The sequence below is a fragment of the Pristis pectinata genome, chromosome 22 (genome assembly GCF_009764475.1).
Source record: "Pristis pectinata isolate sPriPec2 chromosome 22, sPriPec2.1.pri, whole genome shotgun sequence".
NCBI classification, from domain to species: Eukaryota; Metazoa; Chordata; class Chondrichthyes; order Rhinopristiformes; family Pristidae; genus Pristis; species Pristis pectinata.
In genome coordinates this window covers 8,015,569-8,043,345 of record NC_067426.1, presented here as the reverse complement: position 1 = coordinate 8,043,345, position 27,777 = coordinate 8,015,569, and the positions used below count along the sequence as shown (strand labels likewise).

The following is a 27,777-nucleotide window of genomic DNA, read 5'->3' as shown; positions in this document are numbered from 1 at the left end:
TGATGGGCAGGTGGGAAGCTGACAGGCCATTTCCTTTAGCTGAAGGGATTGGAGCTAGGTGGGGTCATCATCTCAGATTCCGATTAGTTTGTTGCCATATACACCAGGGTGCAATGGAATTCCTTGCTCGTGTGAAGCTCACAGAATAAACAGTAAACACGGTAATGATAAATACAACAAAACATACAGTGACGAGTGGAAAACAGCAGGACGGTGCAAAGATAGTAGTGCAAGTGGAAGTCATGCTAAAAGAAATGCTAAAGTGAGAGTAACAGAATACCCAAGAGAGGTAGAATTAAGAGACTGAGAACATGGCAACACCACCGGGAAGGGGAACTTGGGATAAAGTGCTGCCATTTGGGACTCAGATCAGGAGCAATTCCTGGTGCACAGTCTAACAAATCCTTATGGATGCTCAGTCACTGAAGACATTCAAAGCGAGATCAAATAACTTTGGATATCAAAGGATATGAGGAGTGGGTGGACAAAAGGACTCGAGGTACAGGGTCAACTATGATCCCACAGAGTGGCAGAGCATGCTCGAGGGCTGAATGGCCTACTTCTTCTTCTATTCTAATCCATACATTCAGGAATATCAGGCAGGTGATTTGTATGTTAGTGGCACAGCCAATTTGGCTTTTTGCCTGTTTAAGTCGGAGACCATGTCTTACGAGGATAGGCTGAGTGAGCGAGGGCTTTTCTCTTTGGAGAAGAGGATGAGAGGTGACTTGATAGAGGTGTACAATATGATAAGAGGCATAGATCGAGTGGACAATCAGAGACTTTTTCCCAAGGTGACAAGGGCTAACACTAGGGGACATAATTTTAAGGTGATTGGAGGAAGGTATAGGGGGAAGGTAATATATTTTTTACACACAGAGAGCGGTGGGTGCGTGAAACGCACTGCCGGCAGAGGTTGTGGGGGCAGATACATTAGGGACGTTTAAGAGACTCTTAGCCACTTGAATGATAGAGAAATGGAGGGCTATGTGGGAGGGAAGGGTTAGATAGATCTTGGAGCAGGATAAAATGTCGGCACAACATCATGGGCCGAAGGGCCTGCACTAAGCTGCAATGTTCTATGTGGATGGAAGGAAACTCAGATGATCTTTACCCAGTGCACTGCACACTATGCACATGATAGCACAAGTTGTGCAACCCAAACCATACAGCAGCGAAATCCAGACTCACAAAAACTTCCCCTTAATTAATCTGGGCTCAATCCCTGGGCCAACGTGTACAACAACGTGGCAGTGTTGTAATGATCGCTCTGGTTTCTGCCCCTCCACCCCTGTGAAGCAGCAGCAGCAGGAGGCAAGGGTCGGATTCCTCTACCAATTTTATGGAGTTTTGCAAAGCCTCAAGCTTTAAAAATGTATATTACCTTGCTGGGGATTTTGGTTGGAGTACAGGGGTGGGGGAGGAAGGGTTCTGTCTCAATTACTGTGTTTCCAAATGTGCTCCCTTTATGGTCAGACTTTCTGTGTGGTCTGAAGAGTGGCAATCTGTAAGTGTTTGGGAAGACTCTCTGATGACGCCGTACCATCATTATGCAGCTAAATGTAAAGGCCACATAGGGAGGGGAGGGCAAGGTTGAGGGCAGCAGACCACTGCAATGAGGAAACTATTTCACAAAACTTAATAGAAGTCATGAGGTGATGGTTCATCCAACGGTTGAACAGTTCAGAAATATTTTATCTACTTTACAGAATCCTGTTATGTATTTTGCCTTCCAAACAGGAGAGGGAAGCCAACCGAACCTCAACGACAGCCTCACAGTCAATGTCAGCAAGAGCAGGGAATTGATTGTGGACTTCAGGAAGGGGAAGTCGGGAGAACACACAGCAGTCTTCATTGAGGGGTCAGCGGTGGAAAGGGTGAGCAGTTTCAAGTTCCTGGGCGTCAACATCTCAGAGCATCTATCTTGGGCCCAACACACTGATGCAATCACGAAAAAGGCAAGCCAGTGGTTCTAATTCATTAGGAGTTTGAGATTTGGTACGTCACCAAATACTCTTGCAAATTTCTATAGATGTACAGTGGAGAGCATTCTGACTGGTTGCATCACCGCCTGGTATGGAGGCTTCAATGCGCAGGATCAAAAAACGCTGCAGAGGGTTGTAGACTCAGCCAGCTCCATCGCAGCACAACCCTCCGTGCCATCGAGGACATCTTCAAGAGGCGGTGCCTCAAGAAGGTGGCATCCATCATTAAGGACCCTCACCACCTGGGACATACCATCTTCATGTTACTACCATCAGGGAGGAGGTACAGGAGCCTGAAGACCCACACTCAACGTTTCAGGAACAGCTTCTTCCCCTCCGCCATTAGATTTCTGAACGGTCCGTGAACCCATGAACTCTACCTCGATATTCCTCTTTTGCACTATTTATTTATTTTTGTAACTTATAGTCGTTTTTATGTCTTTATGTCTTGCGCTGTACTGCTGCCACAAAACAACAAACTTTACGACATACGTCAGTGATAATAAACCTGATTCTGAAGAGGCTGCTCTACATTATTGCTGGCACACATTAACTGTAGATTTTTTTTTAAAACAAGTCCTGCATGGAGAGGGCTTTCCTATCAACAGGAGGCTAGACAGTGTGGGTCCGTGTTCCTTGGAGGTTAGGAGATTGAGTAGTGACCTTATTGAACATATAGGATGCTAAGGAGGTGCGACAGGGGAGACGTTGGGATGTGGGAGCGTCTTGAACAAGGGGACATAGCTACAAAAGGAGCCAGACATTTAAAAACAAAGTGTGTCGAAATTTCCTCTCTCAGAGGGTAGTGAATCTTTGGAACTCTCTGCCCCAGAGGGTTAGTGGAGACCAGATCATTAGAGATATTTAAGATGGAAGTAGATCAATATTTGAAAGGTCGAGGTATTGAGGGCTGTGGGGAATTGGCAAAGAAGAGGAGTTGAGCCAGCAGAGGTTAGCCACGATCATATTGAATGGCAGGGCAGGCTTGAGGGGCCGAGTGGCCTCCTCCTGCTCCCATTTTCTTGTGATACATAACAGAGAGGTGATGTGGGGTCAACAGGCACAAAGGTGAACAGGTTAGTGCGAGGTTGGTCAGAGTTCTAGAGAGAGGAGGACAGACGACTTCTGTGAGACCACTGGAACAGTCAAGTCACAAGGAAATGAAGGCACGGATGGGGGTTTCAGCAGGGGATGGCATGTATACAAGAAGTGTTGGGTGATGTTATGGAGGGGGAAGAAGGTGAGTTTAATGAAATAAAAAGAGAATTTTTACATCAGCCGGTCACTGAATCTGTGGAGAGAGAAACAGCTAACACTTCAGGTCAAAGACTCTGTCAAAACCTGAAAGGATGTTTGATCTGAAACATTTACTGTTTCCCTCTCCACAGATGCTGCCTGACCTGCTGAGTGTTTCCAGGATTCTCTGTTTTTCCTTCAGATTTCTGGCATCTGCAGCTTTTTGGATTTTAGTCGGTGGTCTTAGCAACGGTGTGGATAAATATCCAAGTCAAAAATCGAGGCCGGGGTTGTGAACAATTGGTTCAGTTCCACACAGATTACAGGAGAGAGTCGGGGCTAGTGAACAGAGTTCATGATAGGGTAAAGGGCAGTGGTTTTGCTCTCCTCAGTAGATAGTTGGAGGAAGTGTACGCTTGCCCTGGACTGTTTGTTGGAGAGGGGAGTCTGAGAACTTGCCAGACAGTGGTGGAGGTGAGATTGGTGGGGAGGTGGAGCTGCACCTTGTCCGTACAAATGTGGAAACATGTGCTACAATATATGCTGTGTGAAGGTCCTGGTGAGGGAATTTGTTTTTGCTCAGAGTTAGCTAGACCATGATGAATGGTAATATTAAGAATAATATTGGTCTTGGCACTGCTGGAATAATTAAAATTCCTGATTTACTTCTTTTCCCTCCTTTCACTAATTGCCGAGTTTCATCTAGCAGAGATATTTCCAAAAATTGCTTGAGAAAATGTCAGTTCCCGCTGAAACATTTTTCCAGGGAGCATTAAGTGTGATTTTGAACAATGAAGAATGATGGCTGTTAATGCAACTCCTAAGTATGTTTTCTTTTTAAAGGGAACCTTCGCCTTGCGCCGGGAGAGCAACCCTGTAGACTGAGAACGTGCATGGCCAGTACTGATGAGAGCTGTTACTGTCACTCATTGGAGGAGGGGAGTCCTAAGTGCTTGTTAACCCATTTTATAGACGTCCATCCTCCTCCCCCTCAACGTCCACCAAGCTCCTGGTGCTAAACCGTGACAGCCAACCAACAGAATCATCATCATAGAGCGGTTGATCATTCATTAAGAAAATTAATGTAAAATTTAACCAAAGTGTGATGGGCAAAACACAGGCACCATTGGTGCTTGCATGGACACTGTAGAGTCTGTGAACCCAAGTTTGAACCACTCTAAGGAAGTGGAAAGTAGCTGATCCGAAGGAATCTTGTTCTCCTCACACTTACTCTGCAAGGTTTTTCTGATAGATACAAACAGCTAATTAGCTTTTCGTTGCATTGCTCGTAATCGACTTTCTCACTTGCCTACAGAGAGATGGTGAAGCAACACAAGATCCATGTTAATAGGTCACAATGTCCCACAAAGGCATTAGCTGGTGGGAGGGTGGCGCAGAGGGAGAGGAGACATTCCAGATTGAGTACTGTTGCTGCCCGCGGTCTGTTCACGGTAGTGTAGCAGTTAGCGTAACGCTATTACAGCGCCAGCGACCCGGGTTCAATTCTGGCTGCTGTCTGTAAGGAGATTGTACATTCTCCCCGTGTCTTTATGGGTTTCCTCCGGGTGCTCTGGTTTCCTCCCTCATTCCAAAGATGTATGGGTTAGGAAGTTGTGGGCGTGCTATGTTGGCGCCGGAAACATGGTGACACTTGGGGGCTGCCCCCAGAACACCCTACGCAAAAGATCTATTTCACTGTGTGTTTCGATGTATATGTGACTAATAAAGATTTCTTATCTTATCACGTTGTCCTACCATACTGTCAGGAAGCAGTGACTGATGCAAACTGATGCAATGAAACTTCACTGGTACGCACTTTCCTCCAGTTGTAAACTGTGGGACAGAACCAGACAGTGGGTGTGGGGGAACATGAGCTGAGATAGTGTTTCATCCTTATTTCTACTGTCAGCCCAACTTTGGACAGATTCTGCTGTTTGCAGACACGCTAGTGGTGTTTAAGAGGGAGTTAGAGGGACAGATGAATATGCAGGGAATAGAGGGATGTGGATCATGTGCAGGCAGAAGTTTAATTTGGCATCATGTTCGGTGTAGACGTGGTGGACTGAATGGTCTGTTCCTGTGCTGTACTGTTCCTTGTTCAATTCAATGTGGAAAACTGCCCCCTCCCCTTAAAATCCATTGACAGATGACATGATGGAATCGCCGCATTCAGATCTGGAATTTTCCCCCAAAGCCTTGCCAGCTCCACAACTGTCCCCACCTGAAACATTACTTGTTTCTCTATCCACAGGTGCTGCCTGACCTTGTTTCTCAGAACCCAATTCTCTACTCACCATTTGGCCTTCTGCCCTAAGATCACCTTATGTGCTCAGTGTGCAGTCGATGACACCATTATGATGTCCCTTGGGACTTTTATTCAATTAATGAGATGTATTTATTGTTGGCAAGGCCAACATTTACTGTATGCCTGTATCAGAGGGTGGTGGGTGTGGTCACATGGAGACCAGATCGTGACTGAACAGCAGATCTCCCACACCCAGAAGCCAACACATTGCATTGGTTTTTACAACAATCAGTTAGCTTTATGATCATCATTAAGGTAGTGTAGCGGTTACCATAATGCTTTACAGCGCCAGCGACCCGGGTTCAATTCCAGCCGCTGTCTGTAAGGAGTTTGTACCTTCTCCCCGTCTCTGCGTGGATTTCCTCCAGGTGCTCTGGTTTCCCTCCCACATTCCAAAAGATATACAGGTTAGGAAGTTGTGGGCATGCTATGTTGGCGCCGGAAGCATGGCGACACTTGTGGGCTGCCCCCAGAACACTCTACACAAAAGATGCATTTAACTGCGTGTTTTGATGTACATGTGGCTAATAAAGAGATCTCATCTTATCTTATAATGAAACTAGACTTCAGAGTTGTACAGCAGAGAAACAGGCCCTTTGGCACACTGCATCTATGCTGACCACCATGCCTATCCACACTAATCCCATTTACCTGCATTAACTCCATCTCCCTCTATGCCCTCCTTATTCAAGTACCTGTCCAGATGCCTCGTAAATGTTGTTACTGTTCCTGCCTCCACCACCTCCTCTGGCAGCTCATTCCAGATACCAACTACACTGTGTGTGAAAAATTTACCCCTCAGGTCCCCTTTAAGCCTCCCTTCCTCTCACCTTAAATCTATGCCCTCGAGTTTAGACACCCCTACCCTGGGAAACAGACTCTGGCTTTCTACCTTATCAATACCCCTCATAATTTTATAAAACTTTACATTGTCACCTCTCGGCCTCCTTCACTCCAGGGAAACAGACCCAGCCTATCCAATTTCTCCTTGTATCTCAAGCCTTCCAATCCAGGTAACATCCTTGTGAATCTTTTCTGCTTAATTACATTGAACTTAGTTATATCTTTCCTATAGTGTGGTGACCAGAACTTCACACAATACTCCAAATGGGGCTCAATCAATGTTTTGCACAAATGTTTTCTGTTTAATTTATTCCCCAGCTGCCATTATAAGCTTGAAAGAACATACAACCAGGCTCAAGGACAGCTTCTATCCTGCTGTTATAAGACTATTGAACAATCCCCTAGTCCGATAAGATGGAGTCTTGACCTCACCATCTACCTCGTCATGGCCTTGCACCTTATTGTCTGCCTGCACTGCACTTTCTCTGTAGCTGTAACATTTTATTCTGCACTCTGTTATTGTTTTCCCTTGTACTACCTCAGTGCACTGCGTAATTAAATGATCTGTATGGATGGCATGCAAAACAAAGTTTTTATTGTACCTTGGTACATGTGACAACAATAGACCAATTCCAAATAGGATATGAAATTCACATCTGAGGTTTATTGATTACTAATCTGGTGCCATAACCCAGGCTATGTAAAAAGTGCTAAGTACAAACTGTTTTTAATGTGAATTTGACGTTATTTGCGATAAGCTGTCCTCTTTAAAAAAAACCGTTTGAACACACAAATTCAGCTCCTTGAGCTTGCTCTGTCATTTAACAAGACCAACTCCGCATTCTGGCCCACCCTTCACATTCATCTCCTTACTAATGAAATCGTTTCACTTCTGCCTTAAAAATACCCAAAGGTGCTGCTTCTGCTCGAGGAGGTGTTCCAAAGGCTCATAACCCTTGGGGGGGGGGGGGAAAAGGTTCCCTGTCTTAAATGGACGAGCACTTAGCTTTAAACAGTGGCCTCTTGTTCTAGATTCTCCCGCAAGAGGAAACATTCTCTGCACATCCACCTGGTTATGACCCCTCTGTTGCTCTCGCTCTTCTGAACTCCTGTGGATGCAAAACTAGTCTGTCCAACCTTTCCTCAGAAGGCAACCCAACCACACCTGGTATCAGTCTGGTAAACCTCCTCTGAACAGAATAGAAAAGTAGGATGGGTCCATGGAGTCCTTCCCACCTGCACCATTATTCAATACGATCACGGCTATTTCTCTACCTCAGTACCACATCCCTGGTCTCTCCCCATACCCAAGCCCGTTAAACTTGGGGGAAACGCCATGTGCTGGTATCACCCCGTCTCGATATAAACGCAGAGTCCATATCTGTTGTGAAAGGGACTCACCAGAGAACAGCTGTTGTTCCAGTCCGCCACTTTGGATGCCACCGAAGCATTCTGCTTCCTCCGTGTGACCGTTTCTGTCACACTGACGTAGCTCCGGCTTGGATCTGACGTCGGGCTTCTCCGGGATTCCACGGTGTCCGAGGAATTTGAGTAGTTACTCAGCCTCCTCGTGTACCCCTCGGACGAGATCCCACTCCCGCCGCTGTTCGTTCTCCGTGGGGTCAGCCTGGAGTAGTCCAGGCCGAGGTCATTTTCGTGCTTAGCGGCGTCGGTCAAGGCATCTGCGCGACTGTTTCTCCAGGTGGTCCTCTCCGGCGCATCCACGGAGAGACTTTTAGTCTCCGCGTGGTTGGCCAGCCGACTCCTCCTCGACCTGTAGGAAGCGGCACTGCTCTCGTCATCAGCAACCTCGGAAGACTTTATTGTAACGCTGCTGCTAACAGAAACCCCGGACACCGACTCTGTCTCATCTTCCTCGCTGCTGTCCGATTCCGATGGCTTCATGGTGATATCGCTCCGGCGGATGGATATCTCGTAAGGAATACTGATGTTACTCCTCTGTACGGATGGCTCGCTCGAGCCTATGGTAATATTGCTGGTGGAGGTATGCTTTTCCTTTGGCACTGCAACACTACTTGTCCTCTGAGAAGACAACTCTGATGGAAGTATCGTAATGCTGCTGGTAACTTTATTTGGCACGGTTTTGGGAGAGAGCTGGTGATCCCCCGTGCTCGTCTCTACTCTAGCTGTCATCACTTCCTTCTTATCTATGGCGATGATAGCAGGCTTAATGATTGCTTTGGATCGTAGGCCTTCTCGGGGGCTGCAGACCCTCTTCAGCTCTGGGCCTGCCTTTTGGTTCACAGTGACGTCTTCCGCAGTGGCGGCTTCAACCCACTTGTACCTCGGTGGATCTTCCTCTGGGCAACACTTCACAGCGGTGTACTCCAGCCCCAAGTCCTGGGACCTTGAGGAATGCAAGTACTTCGACCGACGGGGCCTCGTTGTAACTGGCGTGGCTCCTGTCACGGCCTCCGGGTCAGCGGGCGGTTTCTCTGCTGGCTTTGCCGGCGTGGGCTCATTGTCGGTAGCCAGGGGTACCTCAAACTCGACCACAAAGGAGTTCTTGGTCTCGGTGTAAGAAGAGGGGGAGGCCGAGTGATTCCTGTAAGAGGTCACCGTCCCATTCAAAAGGGCAGGGGTAGTGGTTGTGGACACTGGCTCTTCCACAGGGTCATTACCCTCATCCTGAGCGGCCGGTTTCTCATTCTCAGACACCTCTGCACAGTTCGGTGCCTTCCTCTGTCTGTCTGAGTGGGCAGATTGCTCCAAGTCCCCATTATCTCTGTCCGGTTTGCCCTTTGGTCCATTTACACTCTGCTTACTGTGAGCACCCCAGGGCCTCTTCACGTTCGACTCGTTGGCCGCAGGAGGGTAGCGACTGAGCACTGACGGAGGCTCTCTCATTTTCTTGACTTTCTCTGGGAGCAGGTCCTGATCCTTCTGTTCGTAGCTGGGCACAGAAACCTTCTCTTCTGATTTCTTCTCAACGGCAGCCGTCACCCTTGGGTTGGAAGACGCCCGCTGGAACCGCCTGCCGGTACTGGGACTGAGAGGGCGCCTGTAACTCCTCCCCACGTTGTCATCCTCCAGCAGCAAGTCTCGGTTTCTCATTTTCTCCCTCTGGGACCTCGGCTGAGATGAAAGCTCCTGAGATTTATCTTTGGGGACCTGCGGTTCGGCTGCGAGCCCCCTGTACTTTGGTTTGTCCTGGCGGGACCTAGTTCGGACCTCCTGTTGCGTGGTCTCACCATTTCCTAGGGCTTTCTCTCTCGACATCTGCTGCTTCATTTCCTCAATCTGACTGCCCAGCAGTTTGGCGAGCGACTGCTCATTCAGGAACTTTTCCTGCAGCTCATTGTGCTTCGCCTCCGTCTTCTTCAAGTCTTCCTCCACCATCTCGAGGAAGGTGAGGCGTTTCTTCAACCTTTCTATTTCCTGAGTGAGATCCTTAATCTTGTTGTCCTCTTGGCCTCCCTGGCTCTCTTTGTTTCTGAGCTCAACATTGTGTGTTATAGTCAGAGAGTCTAGCCCTCCCTTTCCCAGGCTACCTTTAGAGGAGAGGCCAGTGGACATGTTCTCCTCGATTCTGAGATCGCCTCTGTCCCCTGTATAACCATACGTTTTCTCATTGACATTCGTCCTAAGGTTTGAGGAGTTCTTGCTTTGATCCACTGTGTTTATTCTGTTGTTCATTTCTAATTTCATTGTCAGGTCCTGTATAACTTGTTCATTTTCCTGCAGTGTTTCATTCATGGCCTTTCTTTCCTCGGCTAGGATGACGGTTAGAGATTTCAACTTCTCCAGCTCCTCGATGATGGATTTTTCCGATTTGTCGAGCCGGTTCTCCGAGGACTCGAGCTCTTTCACTCTGCCACGGAGTAGCTCCAGTTCAGACGTCAGCTTCCTGGTCAGGTTCTTCTCCTCGTTCAAGCTCAGACCTAGCTGAGTGCAGTCTGATTTACTCCTGTTAAACGCCTCCTCCAACTTTTCCAGTTCAGCCATTCTGTCCTGCAGCTTCTCAATCTCCTCCTTCAGGTCTTTGCTCAGCTTAACCTCTGCCTCCAACTTCTCCTTCAAGTTCCTGCACATGTCTTCGGCCTTCCTGACCTCCTCATCCTTCCCCTCGATGGCGAGGACCCGCTTGCGCAATACGTCCACCTCGGACAGGAGGCTGGAATTGCTGCCTTCGGCCTGAATGACCTTGTCCTGCAGGTCCATGATCTCATCCTCCATCCGATGGAGGCTTCTGGTGGCTTCCTCCAGCTCATCCACGCGGCGTCCCAAGCTGGTCAGCTTAAGTCTCAGTTGACGAGTTGAAGTCTCCTTAAGGCTCATCATGTCCGTCATTACTCTTCCTTGCAAAGGCCAAGTTTGGATTGGGGAGGGATTAGCTAGGTTACAAAATGACTTATCTTTCTGCCTTAAAGCCTTCCCTCCCTTCTTTGGGCATTTATTGGCTGCTTCTTCTGGCTGGGCTTTATATCTCAAGTGTTGAATATGTCCTCAAGCACAATTTTCACCTCCTTTTTCCAAACCTCTTATGTCTTTGTGTCTGAAATGCTCCTTCTGGAATCAAAAGCATTGTAACCTGTAAAGAGAAAAAGATGCATGAGAATTCTTGTCAAGTTATGCAAGGAGTTTTAATTAACTGTATTTAATGTAATTGTTGCAGTCAGGAGAAATGTTGCTTAACATAATTCTTCTGAGAAAGACAAACTTTTACCGATTTCCTCTAAGACACAACTGCCTTTATTTCAATAAACACTGGAGCAGCAGAGGCTGAGGGGAGATCTGTTGGAAGTGTATAAAATTAGGAAGGGCATAGATAGGGTGGACAAGCAATATTTTTTTTCCACTATTGAGCGATCCAATACCAGAGGGCATGCATTTAAGGTGAGAGGGGGTAGGTTCAGAACAGACATGAGGGGTACGTTTTTTATACTCAGAGTGTGGTGGATGCCTGGAATGCGTTGCCTGATAGGCTGGTGGAGGCAAATTCATTGGGGGCTTTTATGAGGGGCTTAGATGGGCACATGAACGAGAGGAAAATGGAGGGATATGGGCCTTCTGTAGGTAGGTGGGATTAGCTATGTCTGCACAACATTGTGGGCTGAAGGGCCCATTCTGTGCTGTACTGTTCTATGTTAAACAGTCCACAGCATTTCCAGCAAATTTATAACCATGGATCCAGAGAACTCCTGGGAAAATTCCAGTGGAAGCTCCCATTTTGCTTTCCCTGATGAGGGTGGAGTCAGTGACGAAACTCCCTCCAGCCCTCCTTCCCCCCTGCAGCTGCTGCCCCTGGTGGCCTACAGGTCGAGAGGCTCCGCATTCACGTGGCACCGCTTGCCTCCCGAGAGCATCCCAAAGCACTTGCCATCCAATGAGCTACTCTTAAAGGAGACGCAAGAGACGGCAGATGCTGGAATCTGGAGCAACACACAGAGCGCTGGAGGAACTCAGCGGGTCGGGCAGCATCTACGGAGGGAAATGGACAGTTGATGTTTCAGGTCGAGACCCTCGAGTCCATTTCCCTCCACAGATGCTGCCTGACCTGCTGAGTTCCTCCAGTGCTTTGTGTGTTGCTACCCTTAAAGTATGGTCACTGTTGCAATCCAAGAAGTGCATAGCCTAACTTTGCACAGCAGGATCCCACAAAACAGCCATGAAAGGAGTGACCAGATTATCTGCCACTTTCAAAAGTTGCCACGGAATCTCGTTCTGTTTGTTAAATCAGTCCATCAGGCACATTGAGAGTTTGATCATTAGCAGTTTCTGCACAATGGACCAGTGGCCAAGGGGAACTGGACTGAACCTGGCTTTACTTGGCAAGTGTACTATTAGCAGGAGAGAGGTTATCATGTCATTAGTGTGGACTAGTGCCCCAGGGGCCAAAGTTCAGCATCCCAGCCTCTCCAGCGCTCCAAAAGTGTTGGGATATTTTAGAAAAAAAGTACAAATTTCACACCTGTTGTTGCTGGGCAGAGATACAACAATAATACTGTGCAATCAATGGATCATTAGTAAGTCATCATGACCTAAAGCCTGATCTGTAATGAAAGGGTAAAGGTTGCTGGTTTGGGAAATATTTTTGCAGACTGCATCTGACGAACATCTTTTCTCTATTCAACTATGTCTAACTTAATGAAAACCAGGAGCATATTTTCTTAAAGTGCGGTTTATGTTACCTGATGAAATTGTGTTACTTAGTGAAAGGACACACAATAAAACCTCAAGAATTATTAAAGTTCATCGTAGTGCACCTCAGGATGATGGGATTCAATGCTGTATTGTATCTACAGCAGAGAAACAGGCCATTCAGCCCAATGGGTCTATACTGGCATCCCAGCCTTCATGGACCCTACCAGCATATCCTCTATTGCTTTCCAGAACGTGTCCTTATTTGGGTTTGCATTAAATGCATTGATGAAACTTGCCTCAACTCCCACTGTGACAGAGATTTCCACACCTCCCCCCAGACCACAGGCTGGCTGGGAGTTCTTTCCCCTCATTTCCTTTTGGATTTACTTTTGACTTTCTTATGTTTTTGGCCACCAGTTCTGGCTTCCCCCAGAAGTGAAAACATCCTTTCCATGTCACCAGACCCTTGTGCCATCTCAGTAACTTCCAGGTCTTCCCCTCAGACCTCTGCTTCATATTTATATTTTGTAGGACACTGGAGTTCATGCCAATCTCACAGAAATCCCATTAGTACCACCCCCCCACTGACCTATTCTCTCTCAGATGCCCATCAACTGATTCTCCCATCACTGACCTACTCTTGGGCCAATTTACAGCAGTCAATTAACCTACTAACAAGGTGTGGGAGGAAATGAGAGAAGGAAGGGAAACCTATGTGGTCACAAACCCTGGAGTTTCCAACAGCACTGAATGCCACACCACTGTGTCACCCCATAAACTGTAATCTTAAAGAGCCTGAGTTCCAGTCTTTCCCAACTGGTTTAGCCTCTCAGATCTGGTATCATTCTCATAAATCCCCCGCACACTTTTCCTGGTGATCCTAGATTGCTTTTCTAACCTGGAGACCAGCACTCTTCACAACATTCCATGTTTATTCCAACCAAGGTTGGACACTATTCTCTGCACTATTCCTGGGAAAAGTGAATCACTCCCCACAGTATCCACGAAGACATTCATCAATGATTAAATCCACCAGTGCCTGTATTAAGCCAGCACTGGCTTCGACTGTCCAAGAAAAAAAATGCTTGAAGATGAAGACCACAAACAGAGCATGAAGCCAGGTTTGAGTTGGGTTTGACAGGAGTACAAGGAAGCCAAATGCAAACAGCAAGGCAAACAGAGATCGTCTCATCTGTCCTGTCAAACACACCATGTTCCACGTGGCAGAGTCTGCAGGTCTCACCCTTGGGTTCCTGGGCACCAATGATCGCTGCCCACCTGTTGGTTGGACTACCTACAGCAAGCACCTCAAAGTACTGGAGAGGTACCACCAATGATGTCACAGCAAAATCCTTCATATCCACAGGTAGGGTAAGTGGACCAACCTCAGTGTAATCTCTCAGACCAACATCCCCAGCACTGAGGTTATGGTTAATCTGCCCTATAGTCACATTGCCCACAGACTTAATACCACACTCCCAAAAATAACATTGCTCTGAGCTCTGCTGCTGTAAATAATTTTCAGGGGGTTAGAGGAAACTTTCAAAGAGGAGAAGGGGTATCCAGGAAGGCACTGAGCTCTTTGAGGTTCTTCGTAAGGAGCAATTGGGGGGGGGGGGTCACACATAAGTGGTAGAACGAGCAGGGAACTGCTTGAGTGACTGTCCTGAGAAGTACCTGCTGTCCCACTATTGGTCAGATTGGTCTCATCAGCCACCAGAGAACCCACAGAACAGGGGTGGAAGCAACAAAACATGGAAAAATGGAGGAGGAACTGGCAGTTTGGTCCCTCAGTCCTCTCCACCGTACAACACAAACATGGCTGACCATCCATTTCAGTGCCCTGTCCCCACCTTTTTCCCCGAACCCCTTGATCTCTTTGGCATTAAGATATTCAAGAAGGAAATAGATAGATAACAACCTGGCCTCCACTGCCTTCAGTGGCAGAGATCTCCACAGGTTCACCAGCCTACCCACTGAGTGGAGAAACCTCTCCTGATCTCGGTTCTGTACAGCATACCCTGTAGCCTGACCCCAGGATTCTCCAGCCACTGAGAACATCTTCCCTGTATCCAGCTCTGTTGGAATGTTATAGGTTTCTATGGGATTTCCTCTCATTCTTTACTCCATTGAAGATAACCAACCCAATCTCTCCTCATACGTCAGTCCTGCTGTCTCTGGAACCAGTCCAGTTATCCTTTGTTTCATTCCCTGCATGACAAGAGCATGCTTTCTCAATTAATGAGATCAAACCTGAACACAAAACTCCAGAAGAGATTTCACCCCTAGGGGCTGTACATGCTCACTTGCTGTTGTACTCAAATCCTCTTGCAACGAAGAGCAAATTATTTGCCTTTTTAGTGACACAAGAAGCTGCAGATGCTGGAATCTGACACAAGATCTCGACCTGAAATGTCAACAATTCCCTCCCCTCTGCAGATGCTGCTCGAGTCGCTGAGTTCCTCCAGCAGTTTGCTATTTACCTTCCTATTCCTTGCTGCACCTGAACGCTCGTGTTCAGTGACTGGTGCACTGGGACACCCGGGGCTCTTGCACTTTCCCTTTTCCCAATGTATCACCATTCAGATAATAATTGTCAGCAACACACAAGATGCTGGAGGAACTCAGCGGGTCAGGCAGCATCTACGGAGGGAAATGGACAGTCAACGTTTCGGGCCGAGACCCTTCATCTGGACTGGAAAGAAAGAAGGGAGATGGCCGGTGTGAAAAGGTGGGGGGGGGGGGGGGGGAGGGGTGGAGCAAGAGCTGGCAGGTGATAGGTGGAAGTGACAAAGGGCTGAAGAAGATGGAATCTGATTGGAGAGGACAGTGGACCATGGAACAAAGGGAAGGAGGTGGGGAACCAGAGGGAGGAAGGTGTGGGTGAAGGGCAAATGGAGATGGCGGTGGAAGGGCAAGAGAAGGGGTGATGGGACCGGACGTATAAGGGTAAAACAAAGGGGGGACAGAGGGGAGTGGTTACCAGAAGCTAGAGATCGTCATTCTGTTTTTAGAAGTTTTTTTTTGTCATTCCAATGTGCTTCACATGCAAATATTCTTTATTCGCAAGTTGGAACCAGGGAGAAAACTCTGGAAATGGCAGCCAAGAAATTGTTTCCTGCAGCACCAATACAATTCAAATTCTGTGAAGAATAGAATTAGACTGTATCACTCGCCCAACTTGTTTAAAGCCCACAGTAGATCCTTTGCAATGTCCTCACAGCTCACATTGACCCCCGCAACACTGACACAAGCTTTGTGTTGTCCGCCTACCAGTTCCCTCATCCAGATCACTGACATATGTTGCGAACAGCAGGATCCCAGCACTGATCCCTGTGGCACCCTACCTCTCACCTGGAAATGGATTCATTTATCGCCACTCTGTTTCCTGTCTGTCAACTGATTCTTAATCCATGCCAGTAAACCACCCCCAATCCCATACACTATTAATTCTCGACATTAACCTTTTACGTGGGACCTTATCAAAAACCTTCTGGAAGTTCAAATACACCATATCAACTGATTTTTCCTTATCTATTCTACCAGTTACATCATCAAAGGATTCCAGTCAATTTTCTAAGCATGATTTCCCTTTTATTAACCTGTGCTGGCTTTGTGCGGTTCTGTTAATGCATATTTTAAATAGATTCTAACATATTCCCCACTGCTGATTACTTTGTGAGAACTCTATTTTTTTTCTTTTCCCCTTTTTTTTTAAAAATGGGGTTATATTTGCACCCTCTAATCTCTAGGAAATGTTGCAGAGTCTGAAGATTTTTGGAATTTGACCATCAGTACACCCACTGTTTCCAGGGCCACTTTGATACTCTGAACTATAGATTATCAGGCCCTGGGGATTTGTCAGCATTTAGACCCATTAATTTCTAATATGGATTTCCCTCATTTCCTCTCTCAAATCTGGGAAATTCTTGGTGCCTTCCTTTGTGAAAGCAGAATAAAGTAAGTGAAGAATATACTCGTCAAAAGCGACTTCCATGTAAAGGATACAAGTTACAGTAGGCCATTAAATCTCTTGTTCCTGCTCTCCCAGTCAATAAGAACACTAACCTTATATCCCTTGATTCCCTGCCCAAGAGGGGTGTGCTGAGTCTATTCAAGACAAACACTCACCACCCTCTGGGGGCAGAAATTGCTTCTCGTTTCTTCTCTGCCCTTCATTCCTCTTGGAATGAACCCCAGTGTCTCATTCTCATTTCTATAACCAGCCTTATTAACCTAGGTTGCTACGTTTAATGACTTCTACTTAGGTTTTGCAGATCTGTCCATTTTACTGAGACACTCATTTCTGAAGGGATATGCACTCAGAAAATTAATTCAACCCTACATGAACCCTGTGTAATTGGAAGCAAGTTGTAGTGTTTAGTGACAACTCTCTCAGGTAGACGTGAAAGATTCCTTGCACTATTTTCAACAGGAACAGGGAGGTTCTCCTTGTATTCTGAGCAATGATTATCCCTTAACTTACACTCCTAAAACATTAACTGGCAGGGATTATAAGATAAGATAAAATACCTTTATTACTCACATGTACATCGAAACACACAGTGAAATGCATCTTTTTCAGCATAGAGTGTTCTGAGGGCAGCCCGCAAGTGTCGCCACGCTTCCGGCGCCAACATAGCATGCCCGCAACTTCCTAACCTGTATGTCTTTGGAAGGTGGGAGGAAACCGGAGCACCCGGAGGAAACCCACGCAGAGACGGGGAGAACGTACAAACTCCTTACAGACAGCGGCCGGAATTGAACACGGGTCGCTGGCGCTGTAAGGTGTTAGGCTAACCGCTACACTACCGTGATCATATTGCTGTTCCTGGGAGCTTGCTATCTGCAAGTTGGTCTGTCATGTTTCTAACATTATGACAACACTGACGAGTACTTCATTGGTTGTGGAACACAAAGGAGGTCCTGAAAAGGATGTGTAAGGCATTATATAAATGTATTTTTTTTTCTTTTTGGCATTCCAATGTCCTTCCCATTCTTTATTTGTAAGTTGAAACCAGGGAGAGAACTCTGGAAATGGGAGACAAGAAATAGTTTCCTGTAGCGCCAAACCAGTTCAAATTCCATGAGTAATAGAATAAATGAAAACCGGAGACCCAGCACTCAGAGCCTGAGGTTTTAGTTCTGGCTGTTCTTTCTTTCCGACCTACTGAAGCTCAGAGTCTGTGGACATCTGCAGCAGGATGCACACAACTGAGCCACTCGGGCAGATCCCTCCTGCAGTTTTCTGTGGTACGTGATGGTTCCAGGGCTACTCCTGCGAGCCTGTGAAACCTGCCGCAGTGCGATTTAAAGGAGACATTCATGAGTAGCTTCCAGGCCTTATCTGAGAATCTGGCTCGGGGAAGTCCCCTTTAATTAGTTTACTCACCTGGATTTTCTTTTGTCCTCTCCCGCCCCTCCCTCCCCCCACCTCACCTGCCAAAGCTGACAACCCTCGTCTGACCCCAGCAACCCAAGCTGACAATTCCTCCCCAACCTTCCAACTGCATCCCACGTCCACTGACAACTTCCTCCTGGATAACGACCACCACAGACCAATGGTCCCACCCCTGACCATTGTCTGCACCTCATCCACCAGTGGTCCCTGGTAGTTGACCCTCAGTTTAATAGTCCCTTACCCATGGTCAGTCCGAGCCCTTTATTTACTAGCCCAAACCCTGTCTATCCCTCACACCCAGTCCACAATCTTATCAGATTTCCTTTATATGCCATTGCAAAAGGAGCAGGGAACTACTTCTGATGTCCAGTGCAATAAGGATCCCACAATGAACATCACCAGAACAGATATCCAGCTACTTCTATATGTGGGAACTTGTCATTTGGCTGCCAATTTCCTTACATTGCAATAGTGACTCCACTTCAAGAGGCACTGTCTACTTACTTGTGCTAAAGTCTCTTGAATGGATCTTGAACCCATAACATTCCCAGAGATATGGTGTAGCCATCAACTTTCAACTCCAGTACAGCCAGAATTCACCTTATTCTAGATCGTGGTGTTGGTGAAGATATGAAAAATCATTAGATCTGTTTTTATATATCTTGTACCTTAGAACGGGTGAAAGGACTTCGCAGGGAAGCACCTCTTGAAATGAAGTCATTATTGCGATGTAGGGAAAATGGCACCCAACAGGCAAGCTCCCACACACAGCAATAGCTAGATATTTATTCTGGTAATGTTTGGTGCAAGATTCTCTACTTCCTCAGGAGACTAAAGAAATTCGGAGTGTCCCCTTTGACCCTCGCCAATTTTTATCAATGCACCATAGAAAGCATCCTATCCGGATGCATCACGGCTTGCTATGGCAACTGCTCTGCCCAGGACCACAAGAAACTGCAGGCTTGTGGACACAGCCCAGTGCATCACGGAAACCAGCCTCCCCTCCATGGACTCATCTACACTTCTCGCTGCCTCGGTAAAGCAGCCTGCATAATCAAGGACCCCACCTACTCTGGACATTCTCTCTTCTCCCCCCTCCCATCGGGCAGAAGATACATATGCCTGAAAGCACGTACTACCAGGCTCAAGGACAGCTTCTACCTCGCTGTTATAAGACTATTGAATAGTTCCCTAGTACGCTAAGAGGACTCTTGACCTCACAGTCTACCTTTCTATGACCTTGTACCTTATTGTCTGCCTGCACTGCACTTTCTCAGTAGCTGTTACACTTTGGTCTGCATTGTTTTACCCTGTACTACCTCAATGCACTGTTGTAATGAAATGATCTGTATGGACTGCATGCAAAAGAAAGTTATTCACTGTACCTCAGTACATGCAACAATAATAAATGAATTAGCCAATTTCGTATTATACTGGACATCTGAAATAGCTCCCTGCTGCGTTTGAAAGTCATGTCATGGGATCTTTCATTTCCACCAGAGAGGATAAAAGAGCATTGATCCATTTTGTGGGCATGCTATGTTAGCGCCGGGAGCGTGGCGAAAGATTGACAGTGCAGCATTCTCTCAGTGTTACCTTAGACTGTCAACCTAGTTACTTGTGCTCAAGTCTCTCAAATGGATCTTGAACCCATAACATGCTAAGGGAGATGGTGTAGTCATGCATCAGTTTGCAACTCCAGCACAGCCAGAATTCAAAGAACGTCCCTAATTCCAAGCACATCTGTCTCCTCCCTCGACACCCATCCATTCACACTTTCCAGCAGCAGTCATTCAATAATCAGCAACCAAACCCTTAGCTTCATTTCCGAGTGTAAAGGTTCAGGATCCAATTGTTTCTGGTCCTCCTGCTGCCCTGGTCACTAATGGACAGGACAGAAGTCTCCAGAAAGGTAGACATCCTGCATTACATTCTAACACTGAGCTCTGGTAGCTCATAAATCATCTTCTACTTCATGAAACAGTTTCCCCTCTAATGAAATGCTGTTTCAAAAAGAAATGAATCCCAGCTGCATGCAGCTGTCATTTTATGGCTCCATACGCAGTCGTTCACTTGTTAATGTCTCCTCTCACGAAACAGGGCCACCTTGATGAAACTGGGCTATCTTCTTGCCTGCGTAAATTGTCACTGATGGGATCCATTAAAAAAATCTACTATATTCAAGTTTGTGTCGATAAACATATAGAATCCTGTCAAAATGCACTTATGAACACGAGGAGCAAGTCAGCAGTAGAGTTGGGACAAGGTGAATGTGCAGATCAGCATGAATGATGACTTGTCTGAGCATTCAATGCTGAAATGTACTCTTATAATGGCTTTTACTTCTTCTACAGTGTCTCTTGCCCTGCCAGTGGCAAACCTCTCAGCTCAGTTTAAGCTGTTACACATCCCTCGGTTTACAGAAGTTACAAAATGAAGTTACACAGATTTTTTTCAATATGTTGAAAGAGTTAATAAACTTGAAAGAGTGCAGAAAAGATTAACAAGGACATTGCCAGGATTTGAGGGACTGAGTTATAGGGAGAGGTTGGATGGGCTAGGACTTCATTCCTTGGAGCATAGGAGACTGAGAGGTGTTCTTATAGAGGTGTACAAGATCATGAGGGACATAGACAGGGTGAACGCAGTCAGTCTTTTTCCCAGCGTTGGGGAATCAAGAACTAGAGGGCATAGGTTTAAGATGAGAGGGGAAAGATTTAATAGGAACCTGAGGGACAACTCTTTTTTTTACACAAAGGGTGGTATCTGTGTGGAATGAGCTGCCAGAGGAAGTGGTTGAGGCAGGTACAATAACAACTTTTAAAAGACAGTTGGACAGGTACATGGATTGGAAAGATTTAGGTTATGGGCCAAGTGCTGGCAAATGGGACTAGCTTGGATGGGCCATCTTGGTCAGCATGGACCAGTTCGGCTGAAGGGCCTGCTTCCATGCTGTATAACTGTATGACTCTAAGTTACCTCTTCAGGAAGACCCCTACTTCCACTCCCCTGCACAAGCCTCTTTCAACTTTATTGAAACCTCCTAAGTTTGCTACCGGGGTGCATTCCTTTAATACACTGAGAATGTAACTGCACCCTCAAATGTACTTTGTTCCTTCTCCCTGTTCCCATCCCACTGGACTGGGCCCATACCTTTGGGAAGACTTTGCATTGAATAGTAGATCCTTACTGATCTGATCAATGGATCAGTAATCAACACGTTCCTAATGACTGGGGAGGAAGTGACAGCGAACACTGCCATTTGCCTCGCTGGGAAAGAACACACGACGGGTAATTTAATTGTACGCAAAACTGCCACGTTTGAACTTCGGCTGTGAACAGAAGCTACTTAATCAGAGTTTGGAATTGAACCACTTGGATCGATCCAAATTTGGCTTTATTCTTGGTGGCGAGTTTGGGGAAGTTGGTTGGGAGGGGAGAGGGGAGGAGTTGTATTGGAATCTGAGCCTTGCATTCTAACGCCACCTTCCACACAGCTGTTTCTAGAGATTAAGAGTAACACATTATCTGATCAGCAAGTATGTGCCGTAATTCACACACAAGGGACTTGGCTTTGGCAGCTCGAAGGTTGAACAGACCCAGAGTAGGAGGTGGGACAGATTCATCCTCCTTCCCGCCATTTTATCTGAATGGTTTGGCTGCAGCAACCCAATGGTTCCAGGAGAGAGACTTTACTTTTAAATATCAAATCAGCAAACAGAGAACTGACAAAACTGGGCTGGATTTCCGTCCTGTGCTATGTTGAAGTGCCGTGTCAATGATATCACTGAGGTGGGGTGTGGTCCACATTCCACCACTTCCTGAATGGCCTTCGCTCTCCATTTGTGACATCTTCTGGGATTTGGGATTGTTTACTCCAGGGAGAATCCCAAGCCACCATCTCTGTTGCCTCCCTGCTGTCACACTGTTTGATCTTTGAAGAGCATGTGGCTGATAGGTCACGATCATATTGAACGACGGGGCAGGCTTGAAGGCTCTGGCGGCCCACTCCGACTTTCTCGTGTGGCAATAAAAGCAACAAAAGCTTTGGCTGTGTTATAAACTGTGACGAGGATAGTGGTAGATTGATCGAGCAGGCTGGTGGATTGGGCGGGTGCATGGCAGATGAAGTTTAATACAGAGAAATGTGAGGTAATACTTTGGCAGGAAAGATGACAAGAGGCAATAAAGACTAAAGGACACAGGAGCGGAAGGAGCTGGGGCTGTGGTGCACAAGTTATTGAAGTGGCAGGGCTGGGTTTACGTTGAAGAGAAATGTGAGGAGAGATTCGATAGAACTATATAATAAATTGACGAGGGCTCTGGACAGGGTAGATAATGGAGGCTGTTCCTTCTGGTGGAGGTGTTGAGGACTAGAAGTCAGAGGTATAAAATAAAGGGGAAGTGAATTAATGGAGAAAAACTTTTCCACAGTGTGTGGCTAGAACCTGGAATGCACTGCCTGCAGGTGTGGTGGAGGCAGGTTCCGCAGTGGCCTTCGTAGAACAGTACAGCAGAGGAACAGGCTCATGGTGTTGTGCTAAACTAATTAAACTAGTAATTAAATGCCTAACTAAACTAATCCCTTCTGCCTACACTATGTCCATATCCCTCCATTCTCTGCACATTCATGTGCCTATCCAAGAGTCTCTTAAACACCCCTGTCAGATCTGCCTCCACCACCACCCCTGGCAGAGCATTCCAGGCACCCACCATTCTGTGTAAAAAGCCTATCCCGTACATCTCCTTTGAACTTACCCCCCTCTCACCTTAAATACATGCCTGCTAGTATTAGACATTTCGACCCTAGGAAAAAGATACCGGCTGTCTACTCTATCTATGCCTCTCATAATTGTACACACTTCCATCAGGTCTCCCCTCAGCCTCCGCTGCTCCAGAGAAAACAACCCAAGTTTGTCCAACCTCTTCCTATAGCACATGCCCTCTAATCCAGATAAACCTCTTCTGCACCCTTTCCAAAGCCTCCACATCCTTCCTATAGCAGGGCGACCAGAATTGAATGCAATACTCCAGATGCGGCCTAACCAGAGTTTTATAAAGCCACAACTTGACTTCTTGACTCTTGAACTCAATGTCTGTCTAATAAAAGCAAGCGTGCCATATGCCTTCTTTACCAAAGAGGGTGGAGAAACCTTTGCAGAGCAATGAACAAAGGAACAGGGGTTAGGTGTAAGGAGCTGGCATGGAGGTGATCCAATGGTCCCCTACTGTGCTGTAACATTCTGTGATTCCGTGATTTGAAGGGATACTAAATTCAACATACTTCAGTAGAATGTGTCTGCACAGTTTATCTGGTATATCAGTGCAGTTATTAAGCTTCCTGACCAGACACTGTCAATCCAGACACACGAGTTCAAACCCCACCAGGGCAGCTGGGAAATTTAAATTCAAATAAATAAATCAATCTGGAATTTTTGAAAAGAAGTCTGAGTAATGATGACAGTGTAGCTGTCAGATTGCCACAAAACCTGTTTGGTTCACAGACGACCTTCAAGAAAGGAAATCTGTCACCTGTACCACTCTGGCCTATATATAACTCCACACCCCCCAGTGTGGTTGATTCAACTGCCTCCTTGGTTTCAGGGCAGTTAGAGACAGGCAATAAACGTCAGTGATCCCATGGATGAAGAAGTTGTTTTATTTCATTGAGGACAAGTATTCACACCGAGGACAACACCATGCTGGGGATAGTGAGAGTGGATGAGATAAAACAAACAGTGATTAACTGAAGCCAAAGTCTCAAGAATGGCAAACTCTGCCAATCAATAAGGCTCCCACCAAACTCATCCCCAACTTTAGTAATCACAGGGCTTGATTTTATTCTCCCCTGCCTGGTTGTGGGACATGTTTGAAAAGGAAAGATTTGCTTTGCTGTACTGTCATCAATATTCCTTCAGGACCTCCCAGGAGTTTTACAGCCAGTGAGGTATTTTTGATGCATAGTCACTGCTGTAACGAAGGAAATATGGCAGCCTATTTGCAGACAAGAAGTGTGAAAATGTTAAACAGAGCAGTGGGGTTCTCAACCGCTCCTTTCCTGTACTTTCCAATCAACTTCAATCCTGAATTGCAGGTGGCAAGGAATCTCCCTGAGCTGATGGGAGTGTGCACTAAACATTCTCATTGGGCACATACCACCAGACTCAAGGACAGCTTCAATCCCGCTGTTATCAGACTCTTGAACGGACCTCTTACACACTAAAAGATGAACTCTTGTTCTACCAATCTATCTCGCCGTGGCCCTTGCACTTTATTTGTCTACCTGCGCTGCACTTTCTCTGTAACTGCAACACTATATTCTGCATTCTGTTTTCTTTTAACTACCTCGATGCTCCTATGCATGGCATGATCTGCCTGGATGGGATGCTTGCCATGTGACAATAAACCAATACCCATGCCAGATACAAATTCTATCCACGGCCTGACCTGTCATTTTTAGTCCCCAGGCCGGGGGGGGGGAGCGAGCAATGGAGTGTTCCACGACAGACTGCCTCTGCCATGAACATTAGTCAGGTCAGAACTAATTTATTTATAAAATTGCCTCGTGAGTCAACGTGAATCCAAGACCCACAGGGGAAGCTGGAGCTCTTGAAGCCCCTGTGGCTTCCATTAACTCTGCTCATGTGACACAACAATAACGACTTGCATTTATATGGCCTCTTTAACTTTGTGCAATAACTTTTTACACAAGAGCGATGGGTGCGTGGAACGCACTGCTGGCAGAGGTTGTGGGGGCAGATTCATTAGGGACATTTAAGAGACTCTTAGATAGACACATGAATAATAGAGAAATGGAGGGCTGTGTGGGAGGGAAGGGTTAGATAGATCTTAGAGCAGGACAAAATGTCGGCGCAACATTGTGGGCCGAAGGGCCTGTACAGTGCTGTAGTGTTCTATGTAATACCCATACATCAGGTGACTAAGCGCTTGGTCAAAGAGGTGGGTTTTGAGCGAAAGGAGCAGGAGGGAGGATGAGGAGGTCAGAATTGGAGGAGTGCAGAAATCTCAAGAGGGTCGTAGCTTGGAAAAGAAACCAGATAAGGGGCAAATCCATAGAGGGATTTGAAATCAGGAATAAACATTAAAACTAAGACGCGCCCAGTCTAGGAGTTAAGATAGGCGAGTGAGTGAAGGTGAGACGGTGAACAAGGCTTGGAGATCGGTCACGAATTCTCTTCAGGTATGTAGTTTAATGGAGGGTTTTCAATTTCACTGGCGTGAGTCAGTTTCCTAAGCTATCATTGCTTAAGCTTGTTTATAATATAACCTTTCCTTCAAAACTGAAATGATTGATTAATTTGCTGTTAGTTTAGGGAAAGAGAGCCTTTATGGGAGAGGGAACTCACACCAGCCTAGTGTACCTGCTTTCTTTGCAGGAGGGTCGAGAGCAACTCCTGGTGTCAGCCAGCTGGTCTCATGAGCTGGGATATATGTCTGGTACAAGTGAGATCAAATGAGGGTAAAATTTAGAAGTAACTACAGAACACCTGCACATCAAAGAGTGCAGCAAGAGAGATACTCAGAGTGCAATAGGCATGAAATTCCTGTGTAATTTCACAACATGCAGATCACATTTCCATTATCTTTATGCTGGCACAGGTTCAAGGGAACGATTATTGGCAGCCACAAATTTCAAAGACACTTTCTCTTTTCTTGTTTCATACTTGCCTTTATTTTAAAAATATTTAAGAACTATCTAACTTGTATGTTCATTTGCAAACCAGTCTTTTACACTGGCAATTGATCAACAGTAAATATCATGCTCTATTTGATAATAATCAGTTCTAATTCGATCTGGGTTACCGAGATTATGTCATTACTCCTTCACAAAGCAACACGGAAAGCAGCAAAGGAAATAAAGAACTCTACAAGAAAGGGAAAAACAAACTGCTGGAGGAACTCAGCGGGTCAGGCAGCATCTGGAGGGAGATGGGCAGTTGATGCTTTGGGTTCATCCAGTCCAGATCCATTTGTCCCTCTCCCTCCACAGATGCTGCCTGACCCGCTGAGTTGCTCCAGCAGTTTGCTTTATGCTCCAGATCCCAGCACCTGTAGTCTTTTGTGTCTTAACTTAACAAGAACTCTAATTTCCAATGCAATGGATAGGAAGGGTACAGTTGTCATACTGGAGGAAACTGCAAGCAGAAAGTTATCCTCACTCGCCTGGGACTCGGTTGAAGCATGTCCAGCACTATAGACTCTGTACTACTGTGGCAATTCAAATCAATTTAGCATGTTGTAGAGTACAAATGAATCGAGTCTGCTTGTGAATGGAGCAAACTGGAGGCACTGCAATATATTCTTCACAGAAGGACGCAAAGTTTTCCCTGCAACGTCCCACATGCAAATCATCATCTTCAAGCAACATCCCAGGATAACCAATGAGGAAAGGTGAACACAAGCTAATGTTTTACATCTTTTGGGCATTTACAGAACAGCACCTTCGGATCATCTGCTGATCCTTACGGTTAAGCAAAGGGTCTTCGACCTGAAGTATTAACTCTCTTTCTGCAGAAACTGCCTGATCTGCTGAGTGCTTCCACCATCTTACTGTTCGTGTTTGTGTGTGGCTAGGGTAAGGAAGGAGGGAATATGAACAAAGTCGTTTACATTGTAGCCTTTTGATTACAAAACTCTGCTCATTCAATAACTAGTTTGGAGATATAATCACAAGAGCACTAAAAATAAGAGACAACATGCAAGAAAACAATAGATCAGGATCTAAAGCTACAATCTTACTGTCACTTTCACAATATGGATACCATTTTTACACTCCCTACTACTGGACTGTGATCACAGATGAGAATTGCTGGCAGCTAGATGTTCCCAAAGCCGATTCCCTTTATGCCAATTCACATTTTGGTCCTGGCTGTGTATACAGATTCTTTGGCTTTGTCCCCAGGTAATAACTTAGAAATGACAACATCCAGAAGCTTAATGGGAACTCTTAACAGCTACTGGGCCCACAGGCCATCAAGTGTGACAAACCACATTACTGGTATCAATCATTATACAGATTGTACTCTATAATTTCTTTGGTATGTTGAAGGTAGATCGATATGTCATTGCTGACTTGGCATTCTTGGGAAACAATTATGCAAGTGGTCCAACAGAGTTCAGAGTTCACACTGCAGGGCCAGTTGACATCTGTAGATTTAAATGGATGCATTAAAATGTGCCACTTGCAACCATAATTCATGAACTGCTGCAATACGCTGAATGCTGAAAATTGTCAATTTATGACGCTTCAGACTCTCTTTTGACATTATGATATATTTATAATAATCCATCGACCCAGACTGCAACATTCATCAGTCTTAAACCATTTGGGGGAAAGCACAGTGCAAAGCAACATCTGTTTCTGCTTAACCCTTTCCATGGCCTATTTCAGTAATGTGTCAACACCAGAATCATTTTGTTTTATGATCTGGCATTTACGAGTTGCAGTTTGTGGCCAAGAGTAATTGATACGTTTTCAAATTTATATTCAACAACATCAAATTACAGAAAGCTCATCTCTTTGTCGCATATTAAAAGAGTGGAGCGTAGATGACATTCAGTATTATTCTTCAGCCTAGTTCAAACGTGGCAAATGCAACAAACCCAATTCCACAATGAGGGTCATAGACAATGCGTAAGTGTCTGAAGCATGTCCATTTATTCAGGGCTGGCTCAAAAAATTTCCACTGGAACTCTGCTCCTCTCCATTTCCAGAACATCCCGTCTTATTATAAAAGGAAATAGTTCAGATTCACACACTGTGGCTGAGATTTTAGTTCAAGTGCTCAATTGCAAAGCAAGGACAATTGCCTGAGTGCGCGCGCGCGTGTGTACATACACACAGACTTCACCAGGATTCAACGTACCAGCAAGCTTCGGGA

General features: G+C 46.0%; 1 protein-coding gene across 1 annotated transcript in view; it reads right to left on the bottom strand.

Annotated features, from left to right (window-relative positions):
* Positions 1-27,777, bottom strand: part of luzp1 (leucine zipper protein 1) — a 131,256-nt gene that overhangs the window by 12,068 nt on the left and 91,411 nt on the right. Inside the window, exon 2 of the mRNA XM_052036257.1 lies at positions 7,771-10,921. Coding sequence (XP_051892217.1) covers positions 7,771-10,680 — 2,910 coding nt within the window. The 5' untranslated portion in view covers positions 10,681-10,921. The remainder of the gene's footprint in view (positions 1-7,770; positions 10,922-27,777) is intronic.